The sequence below is a fragment of the Chiloscyllium plagiosum genome, chromosome 28 (assembly GCF_004010195.1).
Source record: "Chiloscyllium plagiosum isolate BGI_BamShark_2017 chromosome 28, ASM401019v2, whole genome shotgun sequence".
NCBI classification, from domain to species: Eukaryota; Metazoa; Chordata; class Chondrichthyes; order Orectolobiformes; family Hemiscylliidae; genus Chiloscyllium; species Chiloscyllium plagiosum.
The window spans coordinates 30994314-31017555 of NC_057737.1; the positions used below are offsets into that span (position 1 = coordinate 30994314).

The following is a 23242-nucleotide window of genomic DNA, read 5'->3' on the forward strand; positions in this document are numbered from 1 at the left end:
ATCCCTGGAACAATTTCTGGAATCATTCTCATACATCTTCTATGCACCTTCTCTACAGCCTTAACAACCTTTTTAAAGTGCAGTGACTATAATTGAGCGCAATACACTAATAGAGGCCAAACCAATGTTTTATAAAGATTAGTCATAAGTTCCTTCCTTTCATACTCTATGTCTGCTTTTAATACAGCCTAGGGTCCCATGTGTATTTTCACCCATTTTCTCAACCTGCATTGCTACCTTCAATGAGTCATTTATGTGTATCTCCAGTGGTTAGCACTGCTGCCCTCACATGCCAGAGACCCGGGTTCAATTCCCGCCTCAGGCGACTGACTGTGTGGAGTTTGCACGTTCTCCCCGTGTCTGCGTGGGTTTCCTCCGGGTGCTCCGGTTTCCTCCCACAGTCCAAAGATGTGCAGAGCCAGGTGAATTGGCCATACTAAATTGCCCGCAGTGTTAGGTAAGGGATAAAGGTAGGGGTATGGGTGGGTTTCGCTTCGGCGGGTCGGTGTGGACTTGTTGGGCCGAAGGGGCGGTTTCTACACTGTAATGTAATGTAATCTAATCTAATCTGCACTCCCTTTCCAATTATCCTTTAGTTCTTATTGCCTCTCCTTATTCTTCCCATCAAAATGCATAACTTCACACAATTTTCTGCATTAAATGTCATCTGCCATGTATCAGCCCTCTCCACCAAACTATGTCTCTTTAAGTCTATCTTCATCCTTGTGTGGTTCACACGACTTCCAAGCTTTGGGTCATCAGCGAGTTATGAAATTGCACTCTGTGCACCCAAGTCTGTGTCATTAATATATTCTCAAGGAATGCAGTGGTCCTTGTACATAACCCTGGAAAATCTCACTGTATTCCTTTCTCTGGTTCAACAAACAATAATTCCTAGTCACTCAAGAACTTGCATTATGTGGTCGTTCTTCCTTTTATTCCATGAGCTTTAACTTTGCTGACAAGCTTATTATGTAACCCTTCATATTTTAGAAGCACCTTTTCGAAGTTGATATATACCATAACAACCGCATTCCTTTCATCTGCCTTTATGGGTGGCACGGTGGTCAGCATTGTTGCCTCACAGCACCCAGGTTCAAATCCCGCCTCGGGCAACTGTCTGTGTGGAGTTTGCATGTTCTCCCCGTGTCTGTGTGGGTTTCCTCCAGATGTTCAGGTTTCTTCCCACAATCCAAAGATGTGCAAGTTAGGTGAATTGGCCATGCTAAACTGCCCATAGTATTCAGGGATGTGTAGGTTTGGTGCATTAGTCAGGAAGAAATGTAGAGTAATAGGGTAGGGAAATGGATATGGGTGGGTTACTCTTTGGTGGGTTGGTGTGGACTTGTTGGACTTAATGGCCTGTTTGTACACTGTAGGGATTCTATGGTTATCAAAACACTCAATTAAGTTAGTTAATCATAGTTTGCCTTTAACAAAACCTAGAATGTGCTAGCTCCTTAGTCAATTCACATTTGGCAGTGACTATTAATTTTGTCTCAGATCATTATTTCTGCCATTGAGGTTAAAGTGATTGGCCTGTAGTTGTGAGCTTCATCCTTTGACTTCACCTGATGCCAACAGCTCATCCCAAAGAGTAATGGCTGGTGGCATCGAGCCTAAGTTAACTGCTCGTGTATATTTTGCTTTATCTAAGAAGAATTTAGTGATCCACCAAAGATCCACAGAGTCACTGTTCTTGAATCACTGACAGCATTCACTAGATTCAAGAGGTTCACTATCATAATGATTCAGGATTATAAAGAACCGATCGGTGACACTGAATTCAGAGCACTCAAAAATAAATTTTGTGAAGTTCTACTGAAAATGATATCAATCTGTAAATCTCTGAATACAACTCAAGGTTCACTAACTGGTCTCAACTAAGACATGGCTATGCGTGAATTTAAGAGGTTGAATTCCCTACTGTGCGCTCTAATGGATAATTGAGCGAATAAAGTGATGTCAGCAGTTTGTTCCTTCAGAGGACAATACATCACAAACAGGAAGTGACAGAACCTTCACGTTTGAGGATTCAGCCCTGGATTAGTCTGTCGTGCATAATAGCTGCATAACTGAAACTCTCAAAGGTGCATTCATCTATTTGTAATACTTGGATACAGAGTGGGTACAACTCATTGAAAAATTTGAAAACTAATGCAGGTATTGGGGGATAAGCTTGTTATATTTTATTCTATCTGAGCTCAGAGCAAGGAAGTATTCTGTTTTGGCATTCAGTTTTTCTTCTATTTTAAATGAAGGAACAAGGGTCTTGAAAATCTGGAATACAGGTCCATCTCTTGGCTGAGTCTTGTGTATAAAGCCAGGTACAAAATCTGAGTGCAGCTTGAAGACTTTGTTTCATTTCCTTCATAGGTTTTGTCCTGAAAGTCAACTAACTCCAGAACTGCACTTTTTTCCAGACATTAACCCAGTGGGACAGCTCACCTCAGCAATAGCATCTGCCCCTGACCTTGCCATAGGTTAAGGGGTTAGGAAAAGGTCATATCTTGGCATTTCTTTAGCTGGGGAAAGGTGCATCCATCAGAATTCCCAAAACTTTGACAGCAGACAGAAGTAAGGATCGCTAGATGGAAACATAAACTACCCATTAGCTTAATACAAAGAGAACTGTGATGAAACTTTATAAAAGTACAAGGGTCCAAATTTTCAAATCAGCCCTACATTCACTACTCAGCTATCCACTATTCCAGAGAAAATCACCTGGAAAGCCCTAAGAAGTCTCAAAGCTTGGGAATTTCATTTATTTTCTAAGTAAGTCCTCATCCCCTCTCATTAATGTTGATAGGTTTGCAAGGGGCATATGGTGATTCCATTTCAAATTCACCCGGTATCCTCAGTTGTAGACTGAAAAACCAGGTTCCAATCAGCTAGGGCTGTGGATTTTTTGAGACCACTATATTTTTGAGGCAAATTTGGGTGACAAAATGGCCTAACCCTCAAAGCTGATGTGACAGTAGGTAGAGATGATAGCCAAGTGGTGTTGGTGATGGACTGTTAATCAAGAAACCCATTAATGCCCTGGAGACTCAGGTTCAAATCCCACCACGGCAGATGGTGGAATTTGAATTCAATTTTTTAAAAATTCTATTTAATGGTGATCATGAATCCATTGTTGATTATCAGGAGAAAAAAAATCCATCTAGGTCGCTAATATCCTTTTGGTAAAGAAACTGCCATCCTTGTCTGATCTACATGTAATTCCAGAATAACAGCAATGTGGCAGACTCTTTAACTGCCCTCTGAGCAACTGGAGATTGGCAATAAATGCTGGCCTATCCAGTGACACACTCATCTTGTGAATGACTATTGAAAAAAGCAGTGGTATTTCACCTAGGCTACTAACAACAGCTCTTTCCTTGAAGCATTGAAAACTACACTAACACAAAAATACATGACTGATTAAGGTACTCCAGGTCTCTCAGGTATCATTATTACGATGCTCAACTGATAAGACTTCTGTTAAATGAAACATTGGACCTCACCTTCTTGTCCAAGTGACTATTATTTGTGAGAGTAATCAGAAATATCTGCCTGGGATTATGCTCCCCAATACTGGCCACACAGTATGAAGAGAAAAATAAAGAAGAAGATACTCATTAAACTAACAAAGTGATATAGTTCAGACCCAAGAGCTCAGGCAACCATCATTTACAGTTAAATATGCCAATGCTCAATTATTTGCATTGCCCCTCATTTGAGGTCTACCCAAGGTCATGGGTTTCTGCTATGTAACTGAACAGGTCAACTCTTAACTTACAAATTTCTAAGCACATGTAGAAGGATGTCTGTGAAATAGTGGGATCTAAAATGCACGATTTACTTCAATTTTGTTCCTTCTCTGCTAACGTTCTGCGTCACATTAAGATGTCACTCATCAGTTTGCTGGACAGGTCGTTGCCCATTTGATAACAAACTGCTCTCAGTTACTAAAAATCAATGCTGTCACAGATCAAAGAGAGCTTCAGAAAGTCTTGGAAGAATTATTTTTCTCTTCTGCTGCAACACTAAATATTTGAGAGTTAAGAAACATGGATCTGGAGGAAGGAGGTGCTTTTTGAACATTCAGACCAATATTCCTGAACAGCACCTCGTCAGTACTGTAACTGTGGAAATCAATCCTTGCCTCAGCACAGAATCTATACTTCTTTAACACTGCCAAAGGCCAGTTGTGGCATTTCCTTGGTATATCCAAGCATATTAATTTTGCACAATCCCAGGGAGTAATATGGTATTTATAATCAATTTTTCTAAATCTACAAATAATCTTGAAATTTCTTTTCTCCGCGTCTGTATATGCAATCTTATCGACTTCGTCAATTAATTTCAGCTTTAAAAATGCACTCCAGCCTGATAGAGAACATCCTAGATTATGGATGACAAAAAAAAAGAGATTATGTAATTTCTCTTCCCTTGTACCTGAGTTTTGCTGTGGGTCATGCCCCTGAAGTTTCACTGAGAATGGCTAAGTTTTAATATTTTTATGCCTTTTAAGCCGGTCTGATAACACTGAGACACTTGCTCCAGTATCCAGTTTATCTCCAGTATCTTCCAGTATCCAGTTGTTCCCATTTACTTCCAGTTTGACACTCCAGTATTCCCTCCCAGAGTCGTTAATTTCTTTGCTCATTGTGCTGCTCAGGTTTTATGGTATTTCCATTTCTTGAACCTGCTTTGTTCTCACAGACTTCTTCATTTGTTCATCCTATTCTGTAATGGAACTTTGCAAGCTTTTCAAAAATGTCTCACAGGTAAGGCATTCTACTCCCCCTGCTGGGCAATGATCCTGTTTCTGCAGCTTGTTCCATTCACATCTCAAAACAGCTCAAGATGGCTGTTGGCACATTTTGTTTTCCATTTTGTTTTCACCTACTTTCCTTCCTCCAGCTTACAAAGGGAATCTCCTCATATGATTTTTTTCATGGTGCTTCGCTTGCTCCTCAAGTGAGCATCCTTTCCTCAAAGGTTCTCCTTCACTAGCAATCTGCACTGTTTTGTCTCATGTCAAATCCTCTCTGGCTTGTAAAAGGCTTCATTCGAATTTCCAACAATGATCGTATGGCAAATTAGTACTTTCTCTGCCTCTTGTACACTCAGTTTTCTGCTTGCCTATAAAAGCTGTTCGTGAATGAATTCATGCTTCTGCGAGCTTCTGTTCTCTCCAATTGAATTTTGCACCTCTATCTTTAAATTTCTCTTCATACTGAAGCATGCATCAAAAGCCATCAATAATTTTATATACAGTGTAGAATTCCTGTCAATGCCCTGTTTTGCAAATTCATCATTCCCAATGGCTCCTCTTTAAAGGTACTAACCTGGTCCCTTTATCCATTTTTGTCCCAGCCTGAAGTTATTCTATACCTCATAAATCTGCTGTGGTTCATCAATTACAGAAAATAAAAGTTCATGGTGTCGGCAGTAGCATGTTGGCATGAAAAGAATTTGGGACACCCGCGCCAATCAACCACACCGCCCTGTGGCCCAACATTTCAACTCCCCCTCCCACTCTGCCGAGAACATGGAGGTCCTGGGCCTCCTTCACTGCCACTCCCTCACCACCAGACGCCTGGAGGAAGAACGCCTCATCTTCCGCCTCTGAACACTTCAACCCCAGGGCATTTATCTCTCCACCCTTCAGGCACTCTGCCTGTATTCCTGATGAAGGGCTTTTGCCCAAAACGTAGATTTTCCTCCTCCTAGGATGCTGCTTGACCTGCTGTGCTTTTCCAGGACCACTCTAATCTAGACTCGGGTTTCCAGCATCTGCAGTCATTGCTTTTACCTGACATGAAAAGAACATTGGGCAAGCAGAGAGTACTTGTAAATGAGTCTTTTTCAGGTTGGCAAGGTGCAATGCATGGCAAGTCAAAGGAATCTGCACTGGGACCTCAACAGTTTACAACTTTTCCAAATATCTTAGATGAAGGAACTCAAGTGCCTGACCCCCAAATTTGCTGGCTACAGAAAGACAGATAGGAAAGTAAGTCATAAAGAGGTCACAAGGAGGTTATGAAAGATAATGATAGTTTCAGTGAGTAGACAAAGATGAGACAAAAGGAGTATTCTGTGGGAAAATGTGAAATTGCCCATTTTGGCAGGAAGAATAAAATAAAACATCTGAATGGTGAGAGATTAAAGAGCATAGAGATGCAGAGGAATTTGATTGTCCAGGTGCATGAACCTCAAAAGGTTATTGTGCAAAATACAGCAAGTAATTGGGAAAGCTAAGAGAATGTGATTATTTATCATGTGGGGAATTAAACACAAAAGTAGGGAGGTTGTGATTCAGTTCCACAGAGCACTGGTGAATTTGCATCCAGAGTACTGGTCAGCTTATTTACAAAAGGATGTGTTGGAGGCTCAGAGAAGGTTTACTTGACTAATACTTGGAATGGCGAGGTTGTGTTATGAGGAAAGGTGAGCAGGTCAGGCTTACATTCACTGCAGCTTGCAACAGTAAGAGGTGGCTCAACTGAAACATCTAAAATCTTGAGAGAATAGATATAAAGAAGTTGTTTCCTCTTGTAGGAGAATCTAGAACTAGGGGTAACTGTTTAAAATCGAGGGTCACTCATTTAAAACAGGCAAATATTTTACTCTCAAAGGGTTCTGAGTCTTTGGAACTTTTTTCCTAAAGAGGTGCCTGAAGCTGAGTTCTTGAATGTTTTTAAGGTAGAAGTAGATAAGCTTTTGCTAAGCAAGGGTTTGAAAGTTATCAGAGATAAGCAGGAATGAGGTAACAATCAGATCAGTCATAATGGTGCAACAGGCTCAAGGAGCTGCTCCTGATTTACAATTGGCTGGAATAGCTCTGGAAGTGGCAGATTAGCCTTGCTTGGACCCTTGAGTTGCTCCTTCAACTGTGTGCATGTGCTTGTCTACTGCTTCAGGTCTGGACCTAATTGCTGTCTGATCTGCTCACTTAGTTTTCAGCTTTCTGCTGCTTCTGCAAGTTCCTCGTAAATCCTGGTGGGTCTTTAAAAATGTTCTCTTCCTTTTGACCATGAAGTTTACTTCAATAGTAGCATTCAGTACCTGTTTAAACTTTTGTTGCCTTTGTCACTATCCCCATGTTTTATCATGTGTACGGGGTCTGTAGTGATTAGAACAAGGCTGGCTAGATCGATCTTGGTGAGTATGAGATCCCTGATTGGGGCTGTTAACCTGGGCTGATCAGGGAACCCTGGCTGACAGATATAAACAGGGGATTCAGAAGGTCTCTTCAGTCTAGGGACCGGCTCTGAGCCAGCACATGTACATAAAGGGTGATTTACGGAATACTGGCCTCTGTGCAATTATTTCAGGGTCTAACTGGCTTTAGTGTCCCAAGTACTGTTTCCTGAGTCAATTCATACAACTCTTTATTTATGAGTTAGCAGTTACATTCATTCTGTTCAATTCTGGTCGAGTTTCTGCTTCCATCCAGAGCTCCTTATGCAATCATGTAACACTGAATAATAATTTATTCTAGATTGTCTCATTACATCGGTGACCCTACCAGGAGCAAGAGATTTCAAGGCATTTCTCAAGGGATCTTCAGAGCCTCAAACCTTTTCACCATATCGAGGGAGGGCAATTACAGTAACATAACACATTCAGTCCAATATGACAGAATCAAGCAACAGTGAGCAATCTGATTTTGCAAGTCTTCATCGATCTCAACCTCTAGCTGCAGTAATAATAAAACCATGTGTTCCATTTATATGGGAGGCCGAGATATCAAAAGCAATGTACTTTACTCAAATAAATCTTCAGGCAGGGTCTCTGAACTAACTGCAAGGTTTGAAAGGATGCTGAAATTAATATTCCCGAAAAGCCTCACAAAGTGTGGAAGGAACATCTCACCACAACACTCAAAAGTAAATGAAATTTTCTCAGACATTTCTACTTGCGCCAAATCAGATTACAGTTCCTCTAATAAAACTTGAAAAATAAAGATGTTCCAGAGTTTGGCAGAGCAGGGCTCTCACACATTGGTAGCTTTTTATCATCACCCTTCAGTCCAGAAACATTTTACGCCACAGACTCCAGGAGGAATTTGATAACAGCATGGAGAAAGTAATAGGACACCTGGAACCTTGGCCCAAAACAGAGTCAACAATCTGTCTTCTTTATCAGTGATACTTAAAATAGCAAAACAAACAGTTATACTAAGTATATAATAGGATGAATTTAAGTAAAGCCACCACTATCTCAGATGAGTACACCCTCATTAGAGAGAGATAACTGGTGATGGTTTAATCTGATGGTCACCACACCTCAGGTGAGGGGCAACAATGAACTGGTACAGGGATTGAACCCCCACCTCTAGCATCAGAAAGCAGCTATCCAGCCAATGAGCGAAGATGAATCAGACTCAAATTCAATACTGAAAGAGAAAACTAAGGAACGAAAAGGTCCATTAAAAGAGAAACAAAAGAGGTAAATGAAAAGTGAGAAAAAACGTGTAGGAGCAATTCACCACCTGCAGAAATGATATTTTAGAGTTTTAGCTGCTCCTTTTTGAGGCTGAAGGCATTACAGGATTGTAAATATCATGATTAAACGGACTGTTAGGTTATTAAGTACCAATCCTAGTTTCCTGTGGTAGTGTAACTTGCTTTAAAGCACAACTACAGCAATGCTATAACTATAGCAATTACTTGAAACATAACAAGTGGGTAATAGCAAGCTGCCATGTTTGCAACATAGGGGTAAATGAGAGGCAATAACACTTTCTCTCTACAAACTGCTGAATTATTTACACATTAAACTCATTGCTATCTTGCAGGAAAATTCTGGGTCATTATTTTGAAACATAACAAATGCAGAGGGGGAAGGAAATTCAGGGGAAGAGATCCCAATGTCTCAAAGTGAAACTTGAGCTTCTTCACAAAAGCAGACGGTGGGCCAACTCATTCTGAAGCTGGGAACGGAAAAACATTGAATCATTCTCTAATTATTCGCTAAACTTTGCGAAGACTTGTGAGAAACAAGTAGTGGAAGTTTTTCACTAAATCTGAGAAACGAAAGCTGGTAAAGATGAATAAGGTGAAATGGAGACATTACGACCCCAATTACCAAGATCAAAAATCTACTAGGCAAAAGTGTGGACTGCAGATGCTGGAAACAAGCACAACAGGTCAGGCAGCATCAGAGGAGCAGGAAAATTGACGTTTCAGGCAAAAGCCCTTCATCAATCTAATCTAAAATCAAAAATCTACCTTGCATCAATGATGTTTTGACCATGATAGGGATGGTGTAGACATTTTTGCATATAATTTTCATTATACTGTATAATTCAAGTCTGAAGTTGTTGCAGAACAGCTTCCCGAGTAAATGGTCTAAATGGGTAATTATCTGGATAAATTAGTTGGCAGGCAGCATTAAATTATGCGCTTGTTTTGAGATTTCATCCACTAAGAAACCTGTCCATAAAGGATGTTAGATGGAAGCAGCATGTTATCATGCGCTCACGTGGAAAAATATCCAAATTATAGATTGGATTTTACAGCAATGCATCCTGTTCAGAGTTCTGAACAGTGAGCAGAGAATTTGTTTTAAATTCACATTCGTCATATCTTTTAAATAAAAGTGTAAATCTTCTTTAAAATACCTTTTTGCATTGAGGAACTGCAGAAGTGCTGTGACAGCAATGAAGATTTCTGCCCTTATGTTAACAGTGTGTTTGTGAGACCCCCTGCCATGGTTTAGAATGGCTCAGCAGAGTTGAGCGGTTTTAGGGAATGGTACCAAGTTGTCAATAGACGCTGTCAAAAATAAAGGTGATTTCATAAAGGAACATTTCATTGTGAACCATCCCTCCCATGCAGACCAACAATTGTGATTCAACACATCATGAGTTGCCATGGAAATAGAACCTGAGCTTGCTGTGAAAGTACAATCCAGGCTCCTGTCAGGTCACTGACTGTGACCTCTCACATCAGGACATCATGCTCCCGATTGGTCAGGAACATTGTGAGAATTGATCTTTTGTGAAATTACTGCAAAAGTGATTTCTGCCATTCATTCTTACACATTCCCCCCCTAAAGTTTATTGATTTATCCTCTTTATTCCACCCAATCCAACGACACTCAAGTCAATTGCTGTTAGTTATGGAACTGCTGTCCGCATCCTTATGTTGAAAGCCCTTTGTGAATTTGAGGCTCCATCCTCATTTAAATTTGCAAGATGGCCTGCGTGATGGCAACCAAGTGAGATGGCAAACAAAGATAGGCCAGAGCTACCTCTGGTACAATAAGTAATGAAGAAAGGATTGGTGGGTGAGAAATTCATAAGAGTGAAGGATTGAGGACCCCAGGCAACCATGAGCCAGATTATTTTGACACGTCCAGAAGATACAACTCTTGCTCCTCTGAGGGCTACAAGAACAATTCCTCAACCACCTTAGTACTCCTCTGCTGAGGAGCACTGTCACCTGGGAATCGAGGCTTATGTCACAGAACCTTTTTTTTAATATATATATTGCCCAAATCAGGCAGGAGCTTTCAACATTTCAGTTGTAGATCCCTTTGACTACGTAGTTAGTTGCATCACCAGTGTTATGAGGAAGATGGAACACTGACTCCAATTTGAGGCTGTTAGCAACCCACTAAACCCAAGCAAGAGTACTCCTATGAATCTTATTAATTCTTTCCAGTTCCACAGTTACTGTCTGTCGTCCTGTGCCACACCTATCTGGCATTAGTTATTTGAGCTTGGACATCAAGTATTTTCATGCTTTTCAGTTGTGAAAGCTATCACAAATCAAGTCCAATCATGGAGTCTAATGTCGCCCACAATTATTACTGGGCAGTGATCAGCAGAAGAAACCCTGACTGATTTACTCTTTCTTAACCCACAGTATCACTCAGCCAGATCCAATTAGCCCAGTTCAGCACAAATTAGGAATTCTGTCATGGAATCTCCTCTCTGTATGGCTTCACAAGTTGGTATTTATAATCAAAGAATCATAGACTTGAACAGCAATACAAAGGAGATGATTTAACCCATCGATATTCGATAAGTGTCAATTGGATCAAGTTTCATGGAGGGTTTCTCTCCGTGAAGCCTAGTGAAATGTTTCATGCCATTGTGACAATGCTGTCATTTTAAAAGGTTATTTTGTCCTGTTTTGCCTTTCAGAATTGGAGAACTACATGGAAGGATGTGTGTCTGAATTTGGCTTTTTGTCAAGGGGTGTATTTATGGGATGTTACTGTTCTGGGACAGTTAATTAGTAATAGTTACCTTATCTACTATTCAATTAAGTTTTCCAACAGTTAACTTATTCTAAATTTTTCTTTCTTTTGTTTGTATTTTAATGACAGTGTTTAGAAAATTTGTGTTTTGCTTAGCGTCAAGTAGTTTGACCAGTCACATTGCATCTGGAACGTTAACATCAGCCTTTAAAATAAGGTTAGAATCTGGGCTACCTTCTTAAAATATTTTGAGGGGTTCTGGCCTGCTCCATAACACTATCTTCCCAAACTCACCTCATTACCTGTACACTGCACCTGATGGTGACCCACATGTCAAATCCTCCACCTTGCCACAGACAAAACCAGTCTCCACTACTAGGACCTCCTGGGGTACCCTGTGCCATGAGCATATTTCAATTGCAGTTCTCCACTAGATCCTTCGCTGTCAGTCCACAGCTGCTCTGCCTGCTTCATGTGAAATGATCCAGCCATATCAGACAAGGGGAAATTGGCACCCACCTTCGCAAACAGGCACCTGGAAGTGCTGGTAACAGAGTGATGCAGAGGAAGGTCATCTTCTGCCCCCACAGGAGGACCAGCAGAGGAGACACAGCAGCAGAGCCTGCCAGCCTAGTCCAAGTCAGTGTTGTTATTCACAGTCTGGAGGAACACTCAGCAAACAGATTAAGTGCGACACTCTTCTCTTCATTATCTCTCACTCATTCCATCGCTGCTGCTACGCCCATCTTCCACCAAGGCTCATGTTCTACGACCCTCACTATTGCATGCAGCATCTTTACTCACTCGCTCTCACCCACCTAGTCCCTCCACTCTCCTAACCCAGTGTGGTCTCTGTGCTGCCAATCACTCTCACTCACCACCTTTCCTCGACTTGCACCAACTGCTGTGCTGCTCTCTTTCATCCCATTCAATCCCTCTCTTTCTTTCATTGCAGGAATAACAGCCTGTAATAAGAGGAAAGGGGCCAGGATGGATGGTCGGGTATGTAACAGTCACCTCCCCAACCCTCACAAGGACAGATTCCCAGCCCTGGCTAGTGAGGATTATGACCGCTCATGCAATGATCCTGAAACCTCCATGGCCTGGCAAACAGGAAAGAAGCATTTCCCATTGCTGTGCTGCTCTCCCAGCACATCACATCTATGACAACTCCAACTATCCACTAAATTTGAGACTCCAACTCTTTTTTGTAACACATATATTTGGTCCAATTGCTTTTAATGAGTACAGGAGTTGGGATATTATGTTGCAGGACATTGTTTAGACCACTCTTGGAATACTGCATTCAATTCTGGTCTCCCTGCTCTAGGAAAAATGTTGTGAAATCTGAAAGCATTCAGAAAAGATTTACCAGGATGTTACCAGAGTTGGAGGGTTTGAGCTGTAGGGAGAGGCTGAATAGGCTGAGGCTATTTTCTCCATTGTTTAGACCACTCTTGGAATAATGCATTCAATTCTGGTCTCCCTGCTCTAGGAAAGATGTTGTGAAATCTGAAAGCATTCAGAAAAGATTTACCAGGATGTTACCAGAGTTGGAGGGTTTGAGCTGTAGGGAGAGGCTGAATAGGCTGAGGCTATTTTCTCTCGAAAGTCAGAAATTGAGGGCTGACCTTATAGAAGTGTATAATATCAAGAGGAGCACGGATAGGGTGAACAGCCAGTGACTTTTTCCCAGAGTCGTGGGGTCCAAAACCAGAGGGTATAGATTTAAGGTGCGAGGGAAAATATAGAAGAGAGACCTAAGGGCAACGTTTTCATGCAGAGGGTGGTGTGTATATGGAATGAGCTGCCAGGGTAAGTGGTGGAGGCTGGTAAATACAGCACTTAAATGGCATCGGGATAGGTACATGATTAGGAAGAGTTTAGAAGAATGTGGGCCAAATATTGGTAAATAGGACAACATTCATTAAGGATATCTGGTCAGCAAGGATGAGTTGGACTGAAGGTTTTGTTTCGTGCTGTACAACTCTATAATTCTGTTTTGACCAATTTTTCTGGAGGAATATTCTAAGTCTGTTATAAAAAGAATCTTCCAAATCTCATTTCTCAGTCTTAAATTTAATGTTGTCTAGTTCTTGAGTCACTAACTTGGGGGTGTAGGCTTTTCTCATTTACCTTGGTAAAATCCCTCAATTCTCATGATTTCTTTTAACCTTAAATTTTCTTGTAAAAAGTGCTCCAGGTCCTCACTGCTGTTTAATTATAATGTTTCTGATTCCTTGCATTACCTCTGTGGGCTGCTCCTATACCTTTCCAAGTCCAAGAAATGCTTCCTGAGATAAAGGACCCAACAATGTACAAATTTTATCGATAGACTAATCAATCATTTGTACAGCTTAAACATTACACTGTACTGCACATGCATATCAGTAGCTGACAACTTACCTGAGATCACACTGAGATGTTAACATATGAACAGTTTACAGTTCTCCTGATGCTATCCCATGGGACACTGGTGTATGTAAAGGAATGGATCTGTCTTAAATTACAGTGGGATATTGCATTATTTCCTGAGAATGATCTTAACAGAAGAACTGGTGGGTGTTCTGAAGAACATCTCCATCTGCCCCAATAACACAGAAATGTAAATGAGAAGAAAATTCTGGGCCATAAACTACTATTTGTGCCATAACTAGTCAACATCAAAGCAAATACAGATGCACAGAAACCCAAAAATTGTTGCATGCTCTTAACCCTCTTTAAGTTATTCAATTAAACTGCTTCCATCCTATAAACACACATTGTCCAAGGTACGGAAGACGATAAAAATCAAAGTGGCTAATTTTGGGACTTCTCTGAGTTTGGTTTTAGTAAATAATTATGAGCAGGCAGGCAATAATTTTCTGTTTGCAATGGCATATATGGAAGTATTTACTGGTTTGTCAGCATTGTAGTCTTTGATAAAGTTTTTATTAGTTTCTAATTGAACACTTTCATCAGTGCTGTGAGAAATGGAGCAGCAACCATCACTTTTTATTGGCCATTTTAATTGTTAATTGTTAATGCCAATTAATTCAGGCCTATACAATATTACTTACAAACAATAATAATTATTGAAACATATCTATTATGATATTTTGTTCTAAAACATAAAAATGTTGGTTTATATTACTGAGCAAAAGGCAATATATGACCTACTTTCAGGCAAAATTTCCCCAAGTTAAACCGAGGACTGCTCAATACAATGGCGCATTATATGTAATTACTTAACTTTCAGATCAATAAAAGGAAAGAATTTACATAGCACCTTCTCACTCCGTGTGTGCCTTAAAATGTTTTGCAGGCAATGAATCTTTGAATTGTATTGCCTGTTGCAACATTGGAAACCTGATGGTCAATTTACACACAGCTGGATCCTATGAAAAGCATTGAGCAGATAATCTGAGTACTATTGATTGAAAGATAAATATTCATCAGGAAAATCTTTGCGGCTGTTCTTCAAAGTTGGAGCAGGCACCACCACTCTTGATTGAAGTCTTTAACCTGCACATTTTAGTTTAATGTCTCAGCCAAAATACAGCACCTCCGACAGGTCAGCGCTCCCCCAATGCAATGGTATAGTGTAAGCCTAGATTTTGTGCTCAAGTTTCTGGTGTGGAATTTTAATTTGCCTACTTTGACTGACTGAGTGCTAACACCTAGCCACAACTAACACTCAAAGATCCTTCAGAATGGAGTTTCATGATTGATTAAACCTTCAGGATTCAGTGAACAACAATCTGAAGTTCCTGCTTATTATCTTATTAATTTACGTTGACATGCTCAGCACAAAGTGATCTACCACCAGTTGGGGTTGTGACAGAATCAACAAGGACAGATCTATTTGCCCTGTCCTCACCTATCAACCTGTCACAGAGGCATCCGTCCATGGTAAAAGAGAGCACCACACATTTCTTGTGGATATGATGTCCCAGCACACTGAGGTTACCCCCTTTTGTCTTTGGGGTTGTACCATTGTGCTAAATCTGAGAGATTCTAAACAGACCTAGCAACTCAATGTGGCACTGGGGGCCATGAGCAGTAGCCTAATTATATTTGACCAACATCTGTAACCACACCATTCCCTACTTAACTATTGCCATCGAGCCAGGTTATCAATCCTGCCTCAATAAATAGCACAGGGCTGCATGCCTGAAGCAGCACCAGCATGCCTAAAATTGAAATGACAACTTGGTGAAGCTACAATACGGATACATAAATGCTAGACAACAATAGATGGAAGCCATGAAAATAATGTGATAAGGTGAATCCACAAACAGCAGATCAGCCCTAAGCTTCAGAGGCCTGTCACATGCAGCCATCAGTTGTGCATGGTAATGAACAATTAAACAGCTAATTGGAGACTGCAGCTCCACAGATATCCCCATCCTCAGTGATGGGAGGAGCCTCCCACCTCAATGTAAAAGGCAAAGCTGTCACATTTACAACCATCATCTCCCAGAAGTGGCAGCTATATGTCCTTCTCTGCCTCTGTCATTCCAAGCATCACTGATGGCAATATTCACAGAAAACGAATCACACACGAGGTCAGGAAATTGCTGAAGGTACTAGATACATCAAAGGTTCTGAACTCTGACATCACCCAGATGAAGTACTGAAGATTTGTACTCCTAAACTAGACAGAGCCGTAGCTAAGCTGTTCCAGTTACAGATGCTGCAGCTCCAGCAGTCTTGAAACATGCCCAAATTGCCCTGTTCACAATATCAACATCATCCTTCCATCTTAAGGTCAAAACTGAGATATCCATTGCTGATCCATCACATACCATTCAGTACCAATCACGATTTCTCATCAGTTACTAAGGTCATCCGTGACCAACTGCAGCAGGACCAAATATTAAGGCTTGAATAGATCAGTGGCAAGTAACATCTATGTTACACATGTGCCAGGCAATGACCATCTCCCATAACTCTTGTTTACATTTAACAGTATCAGCATCACTGAATCCTTTATTATCAATATCCTGGGCTTACCACTGCCCAGAAACTAAACTCAACGAGCCACATATGTAGTGTGATTGCAAAAATGCATTTGAGGCTAAGCATTTTGTGATAAGGAACTCAATGCCTGACTCCCCAGTACCTGTCTACCATCCACATGCCACAAGTCAGGAACATGATGACATACCTTCAGTTGCTTGGATGAATGCAGCTCCAATATACACTCTAACAATTAGACATCATCCAGGACAATGCAGATCACTTGACTGGTACCCAGGCTGGTACCTTAAATACTCACCATTGTGCACAGTTGTAGCGATGTATACCATCCTCAAAAAAGTCATGCAGGAACAGACCAAGCACCTTTGACAGCACCTTGCAAGCCTGCAGTCTCCACATCAAGAAGGATAAGGGCTGCAGATAGATGGGACTACCAAGTTCCACTCCAAACATACACCATTCTGATTTGGAACAGTATCTCCGTTCCTTCACTGTCACTGAGTCAAGGTCATAGAATTCCCTTTCTAACAGAGGGTGTACCTAAAGCACGTGGACAGCAACAGTTTAAGAAGAAGCGTCACCACAATCTTCTCAAGGGCAATTAGGGATGAATGATAATGCTGGTCTTGCCATTGATGCTCACCCATGAATGAATAAATAAAAGCTCATGAATACAACAACATGACAATAGTAAGGCTCAGAAAATTCAACATGCTCATTTCAAGTGCAGTATCCAGCCATTGTTAATTCATAACAATGATACCACTGAAGCATCTGATATTATGTGTGTTCTCAATGTTTCCAGACAACTGGACAGATAGTGTCACAGTTAACAAGTAAAATTAATTATCACAGAAAAAACACAGAAACCCTTCCGAAAGAAACAATTTGCAAATTCATTGTTTTTAGAAGATGTTTGAATACTGGTTAAAGTCCCCTGACTAGCTTATTCCCAAATGCCATATACATATGAATCTTATTTACTGAAATAAGCAATGATATAATTTCTGATCACTCGCTTCAGTCAGCAATGCAAAACTCCATTTTACAACAAACCTCCCAGTCTTTGTGTAATTTACACTCCCGTGGACACAGATGTCCTCAAGAATACTACCAGTTGTTGGATACAAATGAAAATGTAAAAATCCAGCTACAGATTATAATGATCTCAAGACTTGCTCTCATAATAATGTATTCCAAATGAACTGGAAATAATTACTGCTGTCACAAGTTTATGAAGCGGAGCAGTAGAATAAAATAGTCTCCTGAACCTCTGAACAATAAAGGCATTTCAAAGCTTCAGGGACTTAGAATAAATTTTAGTGTCAAGATGTAATCAGGACCACAGTAGAAAACTATGAAACTACTGCATTGCGTCAATATAATCATGTCACAGGATTATATATTCCGATGCTTGATGCTATATGAACACTCAACCTATCAACTGAGAGAAAATATTAGAAATACATAGAACAATTAACGGACTTGAATGTGTGATGTTAAACAACATTAATGTCTGATATTAAACATTAAATTCATGCAAACAATAGGGGTGCAATTGGTCCATGTCGTACATGTTCTTTGCTTTTCTCTTCCAAGGGATTGTCCATTACGCTATTACTGGAGCTACAATTTTAGTTACAGAAATGAAGAAGCTGAGAATGAGAATTTCTGGAACATTGGAGCAGAGAAGGCTTTCTGAGGAAAGCTCAGAATCATGAGTCACTAATCTTAGTTTGTTATTCACACTCCCAACTCCTTTCTGCCTTTTCAAGCAACTCTTTCATTTAAAATAATTTATAGACTTTGGAGGAGAGAATTGATTGCACATTCCATTGAAATTGCTCATGCATATTATTTCTAATTTCCACTTTAACCCTCTGTCAGTATTTAATTTTGTGCAGTTTCATTCATGTCTCGCTGACCAACAGAAAGAAATTGATTGCAAAGTATTTATCTATAATAAAGAAGATCCTATCTCAACTTCAGTGAAAAAGGCCTTAACCTATAATCCTTGGCATGACCCCAGAAAATTTACAGTCCGATTTTTTCCAAGGCAGTTATATCATTCTTTGAATTGAATCTATTGAAAATCTATTGAAATCGATGGATTTCAATGTAATGAAGGAGAATACCTTCTTTCTTATGAGACATTAAACTGAGGTACCATCTGCCCTCTTGATTTGATGAAGAGGATGCCACAGTCCATCATTTTGTTTTAATGGCATTAACTGAATATAAATGTAGGCTAAGACACTAGTGAACTCTTGTGTCCTATGTTGCAGCATCAACAACTGACCTCACTTGTGGTCAGGGAAAAGTGCCATATTCAATCCTATTTTCCATTATTTTTATGAACAAAAGTAAGCCAAGTTAAGCCAAAAGCACATGAGGGGACAATTGTCATTGCTCAGCTGAGTCTAAGCACCTACCTAATTAGCAGTTGCAGAGGATTCAACACTAATGAATTTTAATGAGAACAGGCACTTGTTTAACAGGCAAGTTGTTTATTATATGATAGCAATAGGTACAAAATATATTAACTAGTTAGATGTAGGTTTGCTCGCTGAGCTGTAAGTTTGATATCCAGACGTTTCATTACCTGGCAAGGTAACATCATCAGTAGCAACCTCCAAGTGAAGCGAAGCTGTTGTCTCCTGCTTTCTATTTATATGTTTGTCCTGGATGGGGTTCCTGGGGTTTGTGGTGATGTCATTTCCTATTCGTTTTCTGAGGGGTTGATAGATGGTATCTAGATCTGTGTGTTTGTTTATGGCATTGTGGTTGGAGTGCCAGGCCTCTAGGAATTCTCTGGCATGTCTTTGCTTAGCCTGTCCCAGGATAATGGTGTTTTTTTTTCTTCCTTGTGTAGGGCTATAAGGGAGAGAGGGTCGTATCTTTTTGTGGCTAGCTGGTGTTCATGTATCCTGGTGGCTAACTTTCTTCCTGTTTGCCCTACGTAGTGTTTGTGGCAGTCCTTGCATGGAATTTTAGCCAGACTACTAAGACCCCTCAGAATCTTTGTATGCTACTAGGATTCCGAGGGGTCTTAGTAGTCTGGCTAAAATTCCATGCAAGGACTGCCACAAACACTACGTAGGACAAACAGGAAGAAAGTTAGCCACCAGGATACACGAACACCAGCTCGCCACAAAACGATACGACCCTCTCTCCCTTGTAGCCCAACACACGGATGAAAAAAACCACCAATTCGACTGGGACAACACATCTATCCTGGGACAGGCTAAGTAAAGACAAGCCAGAGAGAATTGCTAGAGGCCTGGCACTCCAACCACAACGCCATAAACAAACACATAGATCTAGATATCATCTATCAACCCCTCAGAAAACGAACAGGAAATGACATCACCACAAACCCCTGGAACCTCATCCAGGACAAACATATAAATAGAAAGCAGGAGACAACAGCTTCGCTTCACTTGGAGGTCACCACTGACGATGTTACCTCGCCAGGTAATGAAACGTCTGGATATCAAACCTACAGCTCAGCGAGCAAACCTACACCCTAAACTTCAACCTGAGCTACAAACCTTCACAAACCTTGCATTAACTAGTTAGGCATAATCCAATGACCAACAGGAGCCAAAATTGAAACATTTGTCTCCATGGAGCCTCATTCTATACTGCCTCTTTTCCACCCAAAGACTGTGTGACATCAACAGACTGGGTGGAGCTTAATGCAGTTTGATCATTAATGCTTTCCAGAACCAGTATCATAATCAACAGTCTGCTCTTCAAATCTGGCCATGGAATATTTTATCTCAGAACAGGCTGCAGAATAGGTGAGATTTACTCTTTGTTGAACATAACATAGGAGGATTACAGAGGTTCTCCTATTCACAGCTCTCCAAACTCAGGGTCTATTTCCATTTGAACCTTACTATGATCTAGCTCTGTTTACACATGCTCAGTCGATATGCTGACAGTAAAGGTGACATTCCCTGCATCTACACCCGATTCCACCAGAAATTCTTTAATGTAATCCCATTTAACCAGTAGCATATAACCTCCACATCCCTCCCTACAAAGTGTCTGCTAGTGCAGGTATCAAAGGGAAAGTCAGCCTGCTAGGATTTTATTCTGCTAATGATTACACAGCTTTCAAATTCCACTTTCAATATCTTCAGATAATAAAGCAGTGTGTTTCAACAGACAGCATTCAGGCTTGGGCTGACAGTGTAAAGCAATATTTGTGCCATATAAGTACTAGGTAATGCCCATCTGATTTCTTGCTGCTGCTAATCCCAATCTTTCCTTACCTTCTGTGTAAGCTTTCCCAATGCTTGGTTCGGTGCCTGGGTATGCCTCGAAGCTATCACTAACCAGATCTGACCACTGCGGAGTTTTAGTTTGTATTTATCCAGCTGGGTTTGGATTGCCAAAATCACCTCACGGTCTAACATCACAGGGCTTCACTTCAGGTGCTTACCACTCACCTCTGGTTCCATTGAAATGGTCTTTGTTGCCACCATGTAAGATCAACTTTCTTCTGAGTGAACAACAAGAGGTTTTTTAATGGGTAGGAGAATGTATGAAGGATGGTAAGAGAGGACCTCTTACTGGGAGCCCTACAGAACCAGGTTTCAATTCCATGTGATCTAACTATGTCACTTTGACATAGTTCCCTGTTACAATGCTACCCTAAGAGTGAAAGTACAATTTCCTTTGCACTACACACGAATGGCCGCAGATAAAGATCTCAATCAAAATGTGGCACCTCATACAATGGCCTAAATTCTGAGGGAAGTGGCACAGACGGTGAGATTTTTGTTCCAATGATGATGGGGGTTGGGGAGGATGAACAGGGGAGTTTAATGGAAATCAGGCCCATCACCTCCAGAAACAGCTTAGTGGCGGACACAGAATATAGAATTAAGCTGTTTCAAGGCACCTGTAAAGAAAACAATAAAATGATAAACAAGCTTCCAGGCCACACACCCCGTCACTCCCCATACAATCCCAAACCTGACAAATCATCTTATGTCCCTGCCAGCTCTTTCACCCCTCATTACCTTTACTCCAAATTATACCCATCCATCCATCACCTCCTATGGCCCTTTAAGGAGCCATGCCAATGTAGTACCAACTCATTCTCATTGATTCTCCTGCTCCTCAAATGCTGCCTTACATGTTGTGCTTTTCCAGCACCGCACTCGTGACTCTGATCTCCAGCACCTGCGGTCCTCACTTTCCTCTAGTACCTACTCATGCCAACCCAAGCTCACCCCAACCACCACCTTATGTCATCCAGGCCAATCTATCCAGTATCCACCATGGGGAAATGCAGGATCAATGTCAACGTGAAATAAAAATGTTACATGTCTATTGATGAACTCACTATTTAAAAATACTATGTTCATAAATAGGTCTGCTAGCATCTGTGGAAAGAGAACAGTGATAGTCTTTTAGGTCAATGACTTTGCATCAAAAGGGTTTTAAGTCTTACTTGAGAGATTCTGCAATCCTGAGAGAATGCTACACTGAGGTTTAAACTGAACCATTGTCTGCCCCATACAAAAGATCCATTGCAATAATCGATAAACATCAGGAGAGTTCTCCTGATGAAAGGTCATTGATCTAAAATTAAACCTTTTTTCCCCACCCCAGATGATGCTTCCTGACCTGCTGAGTATTTGCAGCATTTTCTGTTTTTATTTCAGCATTCCACCATTCCCAGTATTGCACTTCTCAACTTTTGTGACACTCCATTCAATTGACCGTTCCAATTCTAACACTGCTTGATCCATTTGCTCCTTTGTGCAACAGTTTGTTGTATTATACCACAGCACGGGTTCCAACAAACGTAAGCTGGGTTGAATTATTAAATGTCAGATAGCAGCTGTATGCAACCCTCTTTAAGCTACCATCCCCGGAGTCCAACTATCAAGGTAGATTTGAGCAACTGGTCCCTGGACACAGGATTGAACTTGACCTGGATATGAAGGTGTAAGTTCAAAGTTTAAAGATGATACAAAATTCAAAATAGATTAAACAAGAGAAAGATAAACACAGAGGAGAAAAAAAGAAACTTGCATTTATATAGCACCTTTCATAGCACTGAATGCCTCAAAGCAAATTACAGACAGGCCATTCTGGTTGCCCTGTTATCGGAAGTGCATTTAGAAAAGATTTACCAGGGTGTTGCCAGGAATGGAGGGTTTGAGTTACAAGGAGAGGCTGGATTGGCTGGGACTCTTTTCACTGGAGCACAGGAGATTGAGGGCTGACGTTATAGAGATTTATAAAATCATGAAGGGCATACATAGGTGAATAGCAAAGCTCTTTTCCCGAAGGTGATAAGTTCAAAAATAGGGGGCATATTTTTAAAATGAGAGGAGAAAGATTTTAAAAGGACGAGGGACAACTATTTTACACAGAGAGTGGTTCGTGCATGGAAAGTACTGCCAGACAAAATGGTGGATGCAGGTACAGTTACAACATTTAAAAGACATCTGGGGACATGAATAAGAAAGGCTTGCAGGGATATGGGCCAAACGCAGGCAGGTGGGACTAGTTCAGTTTGTGAACATGGACTAGTTGGACCGAAGGATCTATTCCCATGTTGAATGACTCTATGACTCTAACAGCTTTTGAAGTGTAGCTATTGTTTTAAAGTAGAAAATACAGCAATTTGCAGACAGCAAGTTCCCACAAATAACAGCTGGAGCTGGGTGCCATCAGCATACGCATGTAAACTGATGCTTTGGAGAATGTCATCAAGGGGCAGTGTCTAGATGGAAAATAGGAGGGGGTTAGGGAAAGACCTTTAGTGCACATCAGAGATAATGGTGCAGGAAAAGCAAGCCACTGAAGATTATTCTCTGGCCCTGGTTAAACAGATAGGAATAGAACCAGGCAACAGTTGTGTCCCCGAGCTAGCTGGCCAACAGCAAACAGCCACTGCAGGCAGATCACTTCATCAAGCATGTGAAAGGCTGTAGGCCAACTAGAGGACACCTCTTCCTACTGCTCCCTTGACCATGAACCCACCCCCCATCACCAAACCATCATCTCCAAGACCATACAGACCCTCATCACCTCAGGAGATCTCCCACCC

General features: G+C 40.9%; 1 protein-coding gene across 1 annotated transcript in view; it reads right to left on the reverse strand.

The window, feature by feature from the left end:
* Window positions 1-2521: 2521 nt before the first annotated feature.
* LOC122564218 (calcium-binding protein 8-like) overlaps window positions 2522-23242 on the reverse strand; it is a 147137-nt gene continuing 126416 nt past the window's right edge. Inside the window, exon 5 of the mRNA XM_043718914.1 lies at window positions 2522-2587. Coding sequence (XP_043574849.1) covers window positions 2522-2587 — 66 coding nt within the window. The remainder of the gene's footprint in view (window positions 2588-23242) is intronic.